This window comes from Anser cygnoides, unplaced genomic scaffold (genome assembly GCF_040182565.1).
Source record: "Anser cygnoides isolate HZ-2024a breed goose unplaced genomic scaffold, Taihu_goose_T2T_genome scaffold_52_1, whole genome shotgun sequence".
NCBI classification, from domain to species: Eukaryota; Metazoa; Chordata; class Aves; order Anseriformes; family Anatidae; genus Anser; species Anser cygnoides.
In genome coordinates, this window is record NW_027103075.1 from 232,491 (window position 1) to 245,316 (window position 12,826).

General features: G+C 54.9%; 1 protein-coding gene across 1 annotated transcript in view; it reads right to left on the minus strand.

Annotated features, from left to right (window-relative positions):
- LOC106029424 (chromodomain-helicase-DNA-binding protein 8-like) overlaps positions 1-12,826 on the minus strand; it is a 53,773-nt gene that overhangs the window by 820 nt on the left and 40,127 nt on the right. Inside the window, exons 31-37 of the mRNA XM_066989554.1 lie at positions 12,082-12,290; positions 9,464-9,952; positions 4,506-4,681; positions 2,587-2,778; positions 2,309-2,440; positions 765-908; positions 573-617 (exon numbers count right to left, since the gene is read on the minus strand). Of these exons, the coding sequence (XP_066845655.1) occupies positions 573-617; positions 765-908; positions 2,309-2,440; positions 2,587-2,778; positions 4,506-4,681; positions 9,464-9,952; positions 12,082-12,290 (1,387 nt within the window). The remainder of the gene's footprint in view (positions 1-572; positions 618-764; positions 909-2,308; positions 2,441-2,586; positions 2,779-4,505; positions 4,682-9,463; positions 9,953-12,081; positions 12,291-12,826) is intronic.

The window sequence follows — 12,826 nt, forward strand, 5'->3', positions numbered from 1 at the left end:
GGGGGCTTAAAATTAATGGGGGGGGCAAAAAGGGTCGTAAAATTAAAAGGGGGGGGGGAAGAGGGTCCTAAAATTAAAGGGGGGGGCAAAGAGGGGGGTTAAAATTAATTGGGGGGGGCAAAAGGGGTCCTAAAATTAAAGAGGGGGGGGCAAAAGGGGTCCTAAAATTAAAGGGGGGGTCAAAAAGGGGGGGGTTAAAATTAATGGGGGGGGGCAAAAAGGGGCCTTAAAATTAATTGGGGGGGGCAAAAGGGGTCCTAAAATTAATTGGGGGGGGAATAGGGTCAGAAAATTAAAGGGGGGGGGCAAAAAGGGTCCTAAAATTAAAGGGGGGGGGGCCTAAAATTCATGGGGGGGCCCCAAAATCTTGGGGGGGGGCTCAGAACCCACCCCCCCGAGCCCTTTCTGCCCCCCCCCCCCCCCAAATTCTGGGGACCCTCCCCCATTTTTTGGGACCCCCCCAATTTTTTGGGCCCCCCCCAATTTCTTGGGACCCCCCCCCCGAATTTTTGGGCCCCCCCCCCGAATTTTTGGGGCCCCCCCCCCCGAATTTTTGGGGCCCCCCCCCTCACCTTCTTGCGGTGCCACTTGTGCTGCTCCCGGCGCTCGTCCACGAACTGGGGGGGGGGGGGGGGGGGCACAAAAATTTTTGGGGCGGGGGGGGCACGAAAAATTTGGGGGGGGGCACGAGAAAAATTTGGGGGGGTTACGAGAAAATTTGGGGGGGTTTTGGGGGGGTTTTGGGGCGGGGGGGGGGCACTCACCGGCAGGAAGCGGGGCTCAGCGGCGAATTCGGGGGGCGGGGGGGGGCGGCGGGGGGGGGGCAGCTCGGGCCCCCCCCCTCCCCGGTTTTCGGGGTCCCCCCCCCCCGGGTCCCCCCCCAGGCCCTCCAGGCAGCGCAGCTCCAGCTGGGGGGGGGGGGGAAGGACCCCAAAATTAAAGGGGGGGGTCCCAAAATTAAAGGGGGGGGGTAAAAATTAATGGGGGGGGGGCTAAAAATTAAAATGGGGGGGTCCCAAAATTAAAGGGGGGGGTCTCAAAATCAAAAGGGGGGGCCTAAAATTAAAAGGGGGGGCTAAAAATTAAAAGGGGGGTCCCAAAATTAAAGGGGGGGGGGCTAAAATTAAAAGGGGGGGTCCCAAAATTAAAAGGGGGGGCCCCAAATTAAAGGGGGGGGTCCTAAAATTAAAAGGGGGGGGCTAAAAGTTAATGGGGGGGGGGCTAAAAATTAAAAGGGGGGGTCCCAAAATTAAAAGGGGGGGGCTAAAATTAAAGGGGGGGTCCCAAAATTAAAGGGGGGGGTCCCAAAATTAAAGGGGGGGGGTAAAAGGTAAAGGGGGGGTCCCAAAATTAAAGGGGGGGGCTAAAAATTAATGGGGGGGGGCTAAAAATTAAAAGGGGGGTCCCAAAATTAAAAGGGGGGGGCTAAAATTAAAGGGGGGGGTCCCAAAATTAAAGGGGGGGGTCCCAAAATCAAAAGGGGGGGGGCTCAAAATTAAAAGGGGGGGTCCTAAAATTAAAGGGGGGGGGGCTAAAATTAATGGGGGGGTCCCAAAATTAAAAGGGGGGTCCCCAAATTAAAGGGGGGGTCCTAAAATTAAAGGGGGGGGTCCCAAAATTAAAGGGGGGGGTCCCAAAATCAAAAGGGGGGGGTCCTAAAATTAAAGGGGGGGTCCCAAAATTAAAAGGGGGGTCCCCAAATTAAAGGGGGGGTCCTAAAATTAAAGGGGGGGGTCCCCAAATTAATGGGGGGGGGTCCAAAGATTAAAGGGGGGGTCCCAAAAGAAAGGGGGGGGGCTAAAAATTAAAGGGGGGTCCGAAAATTAAAAGGGGGGGTCCTAAAATTTAAGGGGGGGGGTCCCAAATTAATGGGGGGGGTCTAAAATTAAAGGGGGGGTCCCAAAATTAATGGGGGGGGGTCTAAAATTAAAGGGGGGGGTCCCAAAATTAAAGGGGGGGGGTCCCAAAATCAAAAGGGGGGGTCCCAAAATTAAAAGGGGGGGGCCTAAATTAAAGGGGGGGGGTCCCAAAATCAAAAGGGGGGGTCCCAAAATTAAAAGGGGGGGGCCTAAATTAAAGGGGGGGTCCCAAAATTAAAAGGGGGGGGCCTAAATTAAAGGGGGGGGGTCCCAAAATCAAAAGGGGGGGTCCCAAAATTAAAAGGGGGGGGCCTAAATTAAAGGGGGGGTCCCAAAATTAAAAGGGGGGGGCAAAATGAAAGGTGGGGGTGTCCCCTAAAATAGGGGGGGTCCCAAAAAGTAGGGGGGGGTCCCCAGAATTTTTGGGGGGGGGGCTCCCCGAAACTCACCTCCACCAGCTTCTTGCTGCTCTTTTTGGGGCCGGGGGGGGGCCCCGGGGGGGGGGCGGCGGGGGGGGGCTCCCGCAGGGCCCCGTTGGGGACCAGGCGGTGCTTCTGGAAGGTCAGCTTCAGCCCCTCCTCCTGGGGGGGGGGGAGAAATTTCGGGGGGGGGGACCCCAAAATATTTCGGGGGGGGCCCTTCGGAGGCCCCCCCCCCAATTTTGGGAATTTTCGGGGTGATAAAATTCAAGGAAACGGCCCCAAAATGGGGGGGGGGAGGTACTCACGTCCTTGATCTGCACGGTGAATTCCTTCTCGGGGGGGCGCAGGCGGGTGTAGGGGGGGGGCGATTCGGGGGCGCCCCCCCCGGGGAGCTCGGTGCCCCCCCCCCCCGGTGACGGGGGGGGTTCCTCGGGGGGCCACTCGCCGGTGAGCACGGCCTGGCACACCAGGTCCAGGCGGCGGATCAGGGCGCGATCCTGCGGGGGGGGGCACAAAAAAATTTGGGGGGGGGGTGTTAAAAATTAGGGGGGGGGGCTAAGAAATTGGGGGGGTGGGTAAAAAGTTTGGGGGGGGTGGTTAAAAAAATTTTGGGAGGGGTGGGAGGGGGTTGGGGGGTGAAAAATATGGGGGGGGGGGTCATAAAAATAAGGGGGGGTCTTAAAAATATGGGGGGGTCTTAAAAATATTGGGGGGGGGGTCCAAAAAAAATATTGGGGGGGTAAAAAATTAGGGGAGGGGGTAAAAAGTTTGGGGAGGGGGGATGGAAAATTTGGGGGGGTGTGGGAGGGGGTTGGGGGGGTGAAAAATATGGAGGGGTCATAAAAATATGGGGGGGGGGGGGGGGTCTTAAAAATATGGGGGGGTCCAAAAAAAATATTGGGGGGGGGTTAAAAAATTAGGGGAGGGGGTAAAAAGTTTGGGGGGGAATTTTGTGGGGGCATGAGGGGGTTTTCGGGGGATGGGGGGGGTTAAAAATGGGGGGGGGTCATAAAAATACGGGGGGGAGAAAAAATTGAAGGAGGAAATATAAAAAATTGGGGGGGGACATGGAAAAAATCGGGGGAATTGTAAAAATTGGGGGGAATTGTAAAAATTGGGGGCGAAATACAAAAATTAGGGGGAAATTAGAAAATTGGGGGGTAAATATGGAAAAATTGAGGAGGAAATCTAAAATTTTGGAGAGAAATTACAAAAATTGGAGGGGAATTACAAAATTTGGGGGAAAATGGATAAAATTTTGGAGAGAAATTGCAAAAAAATGGAGGGGGCATAAAAATAGGAGAGACCACAAAAATTGGGGGAGAAATACAAAATGCGGAGGGAAAATTGTGAAAATTTGGGAAAAATTATAAAAATTGAGGGGAATACAGAAAAGAAGGAAAATTACAAAAATTAGGTGGGAAATTACAAAAATTAAGAGGAAATATAAAACTTTTGGGGGACATTTAAAAAAAATGGGGGGATTTTTTTTAAAAACATTTTTAAAAATTGGGGGGAAATTTTAAAAAAATTGGGGGAAAAAAAAAAATTGGGAATACAAAAAAAGGGAAAATTGAAAAAATGAGAGAAATACAAAATTGTGGGGAAAATTGAAAAAATGGGGGGAAATAGAAAAAATTGTGGGGAAAATACAGAAATTTGGGAGGAAATATATAAAATTTTGGGGGGTAATACAGAAATTTGGGGGGAAATACAGAAATTTTGATGAAAATACCAACATTTGGAGGGAAAATACCAAAATTTGGAGGGAAAATACCAAAATTTGGAGGGAAAATACAAAAATTTGGGGGCACCCAAAATTTAGGGGTGTCCAAAATGGGGGGGGGGGGGGGGGGGGCAAAAAATTAGGGGTATACCCCAAAAATTTGGGGGGGGCAACAACAAAATCGGGAGAAAACTAAAAATTGGGGAAAAAAAAAACAAAAATTAGGCAAAAAAGGGGGTTCCCAAAATTTTGGCGTGCCCTAAAAATTCGGGGGGGGGGCACCCCAAAAATTGGAGGGGAGGTAAAAAAAAATGGGGGGGGCCCCCCAAAAATTGAGGGGAAACCTTAAAAAATGGGGGGGGGCCCTCAAAAAACGAGGGGAAACCCTGCAAAAAAAACGAGGGGGGGCACCGAAAATTTACCGAAATCTGCGGATTTGACCCCAAAATATTTTGGGGTCCCCCCAATTTTTTTTTTGGGGGGGGGGGGGGGGGTTACCTTGGGCCACTCGTGGAGGTGCCGGGGGGGTCCCGGGGGGGCGGCGGCGCCGTGGGGGGGCGGGGGGGACTCGTCCTCCTCGTCCTCATCCTCGTCTTCGTCCTCCTCCTCCTCCTCCTCGTCCTCGTCCTCCTCGTCCTCCGACAGCTTGGCCCCCCCGCAGGAAGGCTCCGGACCTGGGGGGGGGAGGGGGGGGGTCCCCGAAATTAATTGGGGGGGGGGGGGAAGTCCCGAAAAAAAAAGGGGGGGTCCCGAAAAAATTGGAGGTCCTACAAGGGTTTGGAGGCCGAAAAAAGGAGGTGGCCTCCGAAAATTTGGGAGGTTCTGGAAGAAATTTGGGGGGTTTTGGAGGAAATTTGGGGGTCCTATGAGAAAATTGGGGGTCCTAAAAGAATCGGGGGGGTCCCCAAAATAAATTGGGGGGGGTCCCAAAAAAAAGGGGGGGGTCCTACAAAAATAGGAGGTCCTACAAGGGTTGGAGGCCGAAAAAAGGAGGTGGCCTCCGAAAATTTGGGAGGTTCTGGAAGAAATTTGGGGGGTTTTGGAGGAAATTTGGGGGTCTTAGAAGATTTGGGGGGGTCCCCAAAATTAATTGGGGGGGGGGGGGGGAAGTCCCGAAAAAAAAATGGGGGGGGGGTCGCGAAAAAATTGGAGGTCCTACAAGGGTTTGGAGGCCGAAAAAAGGAGGTGGCCTCTGAAAATTTGGGAGGTTCTACAAAAATTTGGGGGTCTAAGAGGAAATTTGGGGGTCCTAAAGGAAAATTGGGGGTCCTAAAAGAATTGGGGGGGTCCCCAAAATAAATTGGGGGGGTCCCGAAAAAAAAAGGGGGGGTCCTACGAAAATTGGAGGTCCTACAAGGGTTGGAGGCCGAAAAAAGGAGGTGGCCTCCGAAAATTTGGGAGGTTCTGGAAGAAATTTGGGGGGTCTAAGAGGAAATGTGGGGGTCCTAAAGGAAAATGGGGGGTCCTAAAAGTTTTGGGGGGGGTCCCTGAAATAAACTGGGGGGTCCTACAAAAATAGGAGGCCCTACAAAAAACAAACGTCCTCCAAGAAGAGGCGGCCTCTACAAAATCCGACGTTCTACACGAAATTGGGAGGCCCTACAAGAATGTGGGGGTCCTACAAGAAAATTGGGGGTCCTAGAAGAATTTTGGGGGTCCTAAAAGCTTCGGGGGGGTCCCCAAAATAAAACGGGGGGGGGTCCTACAAAAATAGGAGGCCCTACAAAGGTCGGGAGACCCTACAGAAAACAAACGTCCTCCACGAAAAGAGGCGGCCTCTACAAAATTCAATGTTCTACAAGGAATCGTGAGGCCCTACAAGAAATTTGGGGTCCTACGAGAAAATTGGGGGTCCTAGAAGAATTTTGGGGGTCCTAAAAGCTTTGGGGGGGGTCCCCAAAATAAAACGGGGGGGGTCCTACAAAAATAGGAGGCCCTACAAAAAACAAACATCCTCCACAAAAGGAGGCGGCCTCTACAAAATCCGACGTTCTACACGAAATTGGGAGGCCCTAAAGAAATTTGGGGTCCTACAAGAATTTGGAAGGTCCTACAAGAAAATTTAGGGGGTCCTAAAAGCTTCGGGGGAGCCCCCAAAACAAAACAGGGGGGGTCCTACAAAAATAGGAGGCCCTACAAAGGTCGGGAGACCCTACAGAAAACAAACGTCCTCCACGAAAAGAGGCGGCCTCTACAAAATTCGATGTTCTACAAGGAATTGGGAGACCCTACAAGAAATTTGGGGTCCTACGAGAAAATTGGGGGTCCTAGAAGAATTTTGGGGGTCCTAAAAGCTTCGGGGGGGGTCCCCAAAATAAAACGGGGGGGGTCCTACAAAAATAGGAGGCCCTACTACAAAAACAAACGTCCTCCAAGAAAAGAGGCGGCCTCTACAAAATCCGACGTTCTACACGAAACCGGGAGGCCCTACAAGAATTTGGGGGGTCCTACAAGAATTTGGGGGGTCCTACAAGAAAATTGGGGGTCCCCGAAATAAAACGGGGGGGTCCTACAAAAATAGGAGGCCCTACAAAAAACAAACGTCCTCCAGGAAGAGGCGGCCTCTACAAAATCCGACGTTCTACACAAAACCGGGAGGCCCTACAAGAAATTTGGGGTCCTACAAGAAAATTTCGGGGGGTCCTAAAAGCTTCGGGGGAGCCCCCAAAACAAAACAGGGGGGGTCCTACAAAAATAGGAGGCCCTACAAAGGTCGGGAGACCCTACAGAAAACAAACGTCCTCCACGAAAAGAGGCGGCCTCTACAAAATTCGATGTTCTACACGAAATTGGGAGGCCCTACAAGAAATTTGGGGTCCTACAAGAATTTGGGGGGTCCTAAAAGCTTCGGGGGGGGTCACCAAAACAAAATGGGGGGGTCCTACAAAAATAGGAGGCCCTACAAAAAACAAACGTCCTCCAGGAAGAGGCGGCCTCTACAAAATTCGACGTTCTACACGAAACCGGGAGGCCCTACAAGAAATTTGGGGTCCTACAAGAATTTGGAAGGTCCTACAAGAAAATTTGGGGTCCTAAAAGCTTCGGGGGAGCCCCCAAAACAAAACAGGGGGGGTCCTACAAAAATAGGAGGCCCTACAAAGATCGGGAGACCCTACAGAAAACAAACGTCCTCCACGAAAAGAGGCGGCCTCTACAAAATTCGATGTTCTACACGAAATTGGGAGGCCCTACAAGAAATTTCGGGGGGGTCCTACAAGAATTTGGGGGGTCCTACAAGAAAATTGTGGGTCCCCGAAATAAAACGGGGGGGGTCCCACAAAAATAGGAGGCCCTACAGAAAACAAACGTCCTCCAAGAAAAGAGGCGGCCTCTACAAAATCCGACGTTCTACACGAAATTGGGAGGCCCTACAAGAATTTTGGGGTCCTACAAGAATTTGGGGGGTCCTAGAAGAAAATTGGGGGTCCTAAAAGTTTCGGGGGGGTCCCCAAAATAAAACGGGGGGGTCCTACAAAAATAGGAGGCCCTACAAAGGTCGGGAGACCCTACAGAAAACAAACGTCCTCCACGAAAAGAGGCGGCCTCTACAAAATTCAATGTTCTACAAGGAATTGGGAGGCCCTACAAGAAATTTGGGGTCCTATGAGAATCTGGGGGGTCCTAGAAAAAAATTGGGGGTCCCCGAAATAAAACGGGGGGGGGTCCTACAAAAATAGGAGGCCCTACAAAAAACAAACGTCCCCCAAGAAGAGGCGGCCTCTACAAAATCCGACGTTCTACACGAAATTGGGAGGCCCTACAAGAATGTGGGGGTCCTACAAGAAAATTGGGGGTCCTAGAAGAATTTTGGGGGTCCTAAAAGATTCGGGGGGGTCCCCAAAATAAAACGGGGGGGTCCCACAAAAATAGGAGGCCCTACAGAAAACAAACGTCCTCCAGGAAGAGGCGGTCTCTACAAAATTCGATGTTCTACACGAAATTGGGAGGCCCTACAAGAAATTTGGGGTCCTACGAGAATTTTGGGGGTCCTAAAAGAATCGGGGGGGTCACCAAAATAAAACGGGGGGGTCCTACAAAAATAGGAGGCCCTACAAAGGTCGGGAGACCCTACAGAAAACAAACGTCCTCCACGAAAAGAGGCGGCCTCTACAAAATTCGATGTTCTACAAGGAATTGGGAGGCCCTACAAGAAATTTGGGGTCCTACGAGAAAATTGGGGGTCCTAGAAGAATTTTGGGGGTCCTAAAAGCTTTGGGGGGGGTCCCCAAAATAAAACGGGGGGGGTCCTACAAAAATAGGAGGCCCTACAAAAAACAAACATCCTCCACAAAAGGAGGCGGCCTCTACAAAATCCGACGTTCTACACGAAATTGGGAGGCCCTACAAGAAATTTGGGGTCCTACAAGAATTTGGGGGGTCCTAGAAGAATTTTGGGGGTCCTAAAAGCTTCGGGGGGGTCCCCAAAATAAAACGTGGGGGGGTCCTACAAAAATAGGAGGCCCTACAAAGGTCGGGAGACCCTACAGAAAACAAACGTCCTCCAAGAAAAGAGGCGGCCTCTACAAAATCCGATGTTCTACAAGGAATTGGGAGGCCCTACCAGAAATTTGGGGTCCTACGAGAATTTGGGGGGTCCTAGAAAAAAACTGGGGGTCCCCGAAATAAAACGGGGGGGGGTCCTACAAAAATAGGAGGCCCTACAAAAAACAAACGTCCTCCAAGAAGAGGCGGCCTCTACAAAATCCGACGTTCTACACGAAATTGGGAGGCCCTACAAGAATGTGGGGGTCCTACAAGAAAATTGGGGGTCCTAGAAGAATTTTGGGGGTCCTAAAAGATTCGGGGGGGTCCTACAAAAATAAAACGGGGGGGTCCCACAAAAATAGGAGGCCCTACAGAAAACAAACGTCCTCCAGGAAGAGGCGGTCTCTACAAAATTCGATGTTCTACACGAAATTGGGAGGCCCTAAAGAAATTTGGGGTCCTACAAGAATTTGGAAGGTCCTACAAGAAAATTTGGGGTCCTAAAAGCTTCGGGGGAGCCGGGGGGGGTCCCAAAACAAAACAGGGGGGGTCCTACAAAAATAGGAGGCCCTACAAAGGTCGGGAGACCCTACAGAAAACAAACGTCCTCCACGAAAAGAGGCGGCCTCTACAAAATTCGATGTTCTACACGAAATTGGGAGGCCCTACAAGAAATTTGGGGTCCTACGAAAAAATTGGGGGTCCTAGAAGAATTTTGGGGGTCCTAGAAGCTTCGGGGGGGGTCCCCAAAATAAAACGGGGGGGTCCCACAAAAATAGGAGGCCCTACAGAAAACAAACGTCCTCCAAGAAAAGAGCCGGCCTCTACAAAATTCGACGTTCTACAAGGAATTGGGAGGCCCTACAAGAAATTTGGGGTCCCATAAATGGCGGCGGTCCCCTAAAAGCGGTCGGGGGTGTCCCCAAATGTCCCCCCACCCCCCCAAAAAAAAAAAAAGAGGCCCGTCTCACCCCTCTCCTCGTCGCTGTCCTCTTCCCCGGAGGACGACTCGGAGGCGGAGGCCGAGAGCTTGCCGAGCTCCAGCTCCGAGTCCTCGTCCTCGTCGCCCGCCGCGGCCGGGGCCGGGGCCGGGCCTCCCGACGTCCCCCCCGACGTCCCCGGCGGGGCTCCCCCGGCGCCGCCTCCGCCTCCGCCCTGGGCGCGGAGGAAGCGGCAGCGGGAGGACAGGAAGGAGAAGTCCGGGTCTCCGATGATGGCGGCCTCCGGGCGGGCAAGGCCGTGGCGGGCGGCCCCGCGCAGGAGCTCGCCGTCGTGCCGGCCCCGCTGCCACCAGGCGGGGAGCTCGGGGCCCGGCTGGGGACACAGGGCCAGGCGGGCGGGGAGCAGCGGGTGGCGCAGGACCTGCTCGCGGAGGCGCCGCAGGAGGGCCAGGCGGCGGAGGCTGCGGGAGGCCCGCTCGGCCGAGACGGGGGTGACGGGGACCGAGGGGTCCGGGGGCTCTGGTAAGGGGGGGGGGAAGCGTCAGCGAGGCGGCCTCCGCGGGGCGGAGGTGGCCTCCGTCCTCCCCCCCCCGGGGGGTGGCCTCGAGGTCTCGGCCTCGTTCGGAGGCCTCGTGACCGGGGGGTTGGAGGCGGCCTCCACCCGGCGTGGAGGTGGCCTCAACCTCTTGGCCCCGTGCCCATGGAGGTGGCCTCAACCTCTACATCCCCATGGCCTCCGTCCCCGTGGAGGTGGCCTCAACTCGTCCCCATGGCCTCCATCCTCATGGAGATGGCCTCAACCTCTTGGCCCCATGCCCATGGAGGTGGCCTCAACCTCTACACCCCCATGGCCTCCGTCCCCGTGGAGATGGCCTCAACCTCTTGGCCCCATGCCCATGGAGGTGGCCTCAACCTCTTGGCCCCATGGCCTCCATCCCCATGGAGGTGGCCTCAACCTCTACATCCCCATGGCCTCCGTCCCCATGGAGATGGCCTCAACTTGTCCCCATGGCCTCCATCCCCGTGGAGATGGCCTCAACCTCTTGGCCCCATGGCCTCTGTCCTTGTGGAGGTGGCCTCAACTCATCCCCATGGCCTCCATCCCTGTGGAGGTGGCCTCAACCTCTTGGCCCCATGGCCTCCATCCCCGTGGAGATGGCCTCAACTCGTCCCCATGGCCTCCATCCTCATGGAGATGGCCTCAACCTCTTGGCCCCATGCCCATGGAGGTGGCCTCAACCTCTACATCCCCATGGCCTCCGTCCCCATGGAGGTGGCCTCAACCTCTTGGCCCCGTGCCCATGGAGGTGGCCTCAACCTCTACATCCCCATGGCCTCCATCCCCGTGGAGATGGCCTCAACTCGTCCCCATGGCCTCCATCCCTGTGGAGATGGCCTCAACCTCTTGGCCCCATGGCCTCCGTCCTCCTGGAGGTGGCCTCAACTCGTCCCCATGGCCTCCGTCCCTGTGGAGATGGCCTCAACTCGTCCCCATGGCCTCCATCCTCATGGAGATGGCCTCAACCTCTTGGCCCCATGCCCATGGAGGTGGCCTCAACCTCTACATCCCCATGGCCTCCATCCCCATGGAGGTGGCCTCAACTCGTCCCCATGGCCTCCATCCCTGTGGAGATGGCCTCAACCTCTTGGCCCCATAGCCTCCATGGCCATGAAGATGACCCCAACCCAACGACCTCAACAGGAACCCCATCCCTATGGGTTGGAGACGTCCTCCATGGCCGATGTCCCCCATGGCCATGGAGATGACCCCAACCCAACGACCTCCTTGGAAACCCCATCCTAACGGGTTGGAGATGTCCCCCATGGCCATGGAGATGTCCCCAACCCATTGTCCCCTTTAGGACATCCAGATTTATGGGGTTGGAGATGTTCTCCACGGCCATGGAGATGTCCCCAACCCAACGACCTCATCGGAAACCCCATCGCCACCTTCTGGAGATGTTCTCCATGGCCACGAAGATGTCCTCCATGGCCATGGAGATGACCCCAACCCAACGACCTCACCGGAAACCCCATCGCCACCTTCTGGAGATGTTCTCCATGACCATGAAGATGTCCCCCATGGCCATGGAGATGACCCCAACCCAACGACCTCACCGGAAACCCCATCGCTATGGGTTGGAGACGTCCTCCATGGCCATGAAGATGTCCCCAACCCATTGTCCCCTTTAGGACATCCAGATTTATGGGGTTGGAGATGTCCCCCATGGCCATGGAGATGACCCCAACCCGACGACCTCCTTGGAAACCCCATCACTACCTCCTGGAGATGTTCTCCATGACCTTGAAGATGTCCCCCATGGCCGTGGAGATGTCCCCAACCCAACGACCTCACCGGAAACCCCATCGCTACCTTCTGGAGATGTTCTCCACGACCACGAAGATGACCCCAACCCAACGACCTCAACAGGAACCCCATCCCTATGGGTTGGAGATGTCCTCCATGGCCATGAAGATGTCCCCCATGGCCATGGAGATGACCCCAACCCAACGACCTCATCGGAAACCCCGCCGCCACCTTCTCAAGACGTTCTCCACGCCCACGGGGACGTCCCCGCCACCCCCACCCGTCCCCTCCGCCCCAACCCAGGGGACCCCCCGAGGGGGCCGCGCCCCCATCTCCTCACCGTCCCCGGGCGCCGGCGGCAGGCGGCAGACCTGCCGGCACATGGCCACGAAGCCGTGGAAGAACTTGGCCAAGCTCTCGTCCGTCTTGCGCTCCAGCCGGGCCAGGGCGCGGAAGCGACCCCAGCGGAAGCGACGGGTCTCGGGGTCGAACTCCACCCCGAAAGTGGACACCACCCGGTAGAAGTCGGCCTGCTCCCGCCGCGTCCACCTGGGGCGGGGGGCAAGGAGAAAGCGGTGGGACCCCGAAACGGACGTGGGGATCAAAGGGGGGTTCGGGACATCCCGAAAATTCAGGTGTGGGTTCGAAAAACCCAATGTGTGGGGTCCTGGAACCCCCAAAAAACCACAAAGGGGCTCCCAACACCCCAAAAACCTTTATTATGGTGTCCCACCGCCCTCAAAACCCCATGGAGATGCCTACAGAACCCCCAAAACCCAATGTACGGGGTCCCACCACCCCCAGAACCTCACGTATGACCCCCAAGAACCCCCAAACCCTAACTTCAGGGTCCCACCACCCCAAAAACCCAACGCGTGGGGTCCCACTGCCCCCAGAACCTCAAATATGACCCCCAAGAACCCCCAAACCCTAACTTCAGGGTCCCACCACCCCAAAAACCCAACGCGTGGGGTCCCACTGCCCCCAGAACCTCAAATATGACCCCCAAGAACCCCCAAAACCTAACTTCAGGGTCCCACCACCCCAAAAACCCAACGCATGGGGTCCCACCACCCCCAGAACCT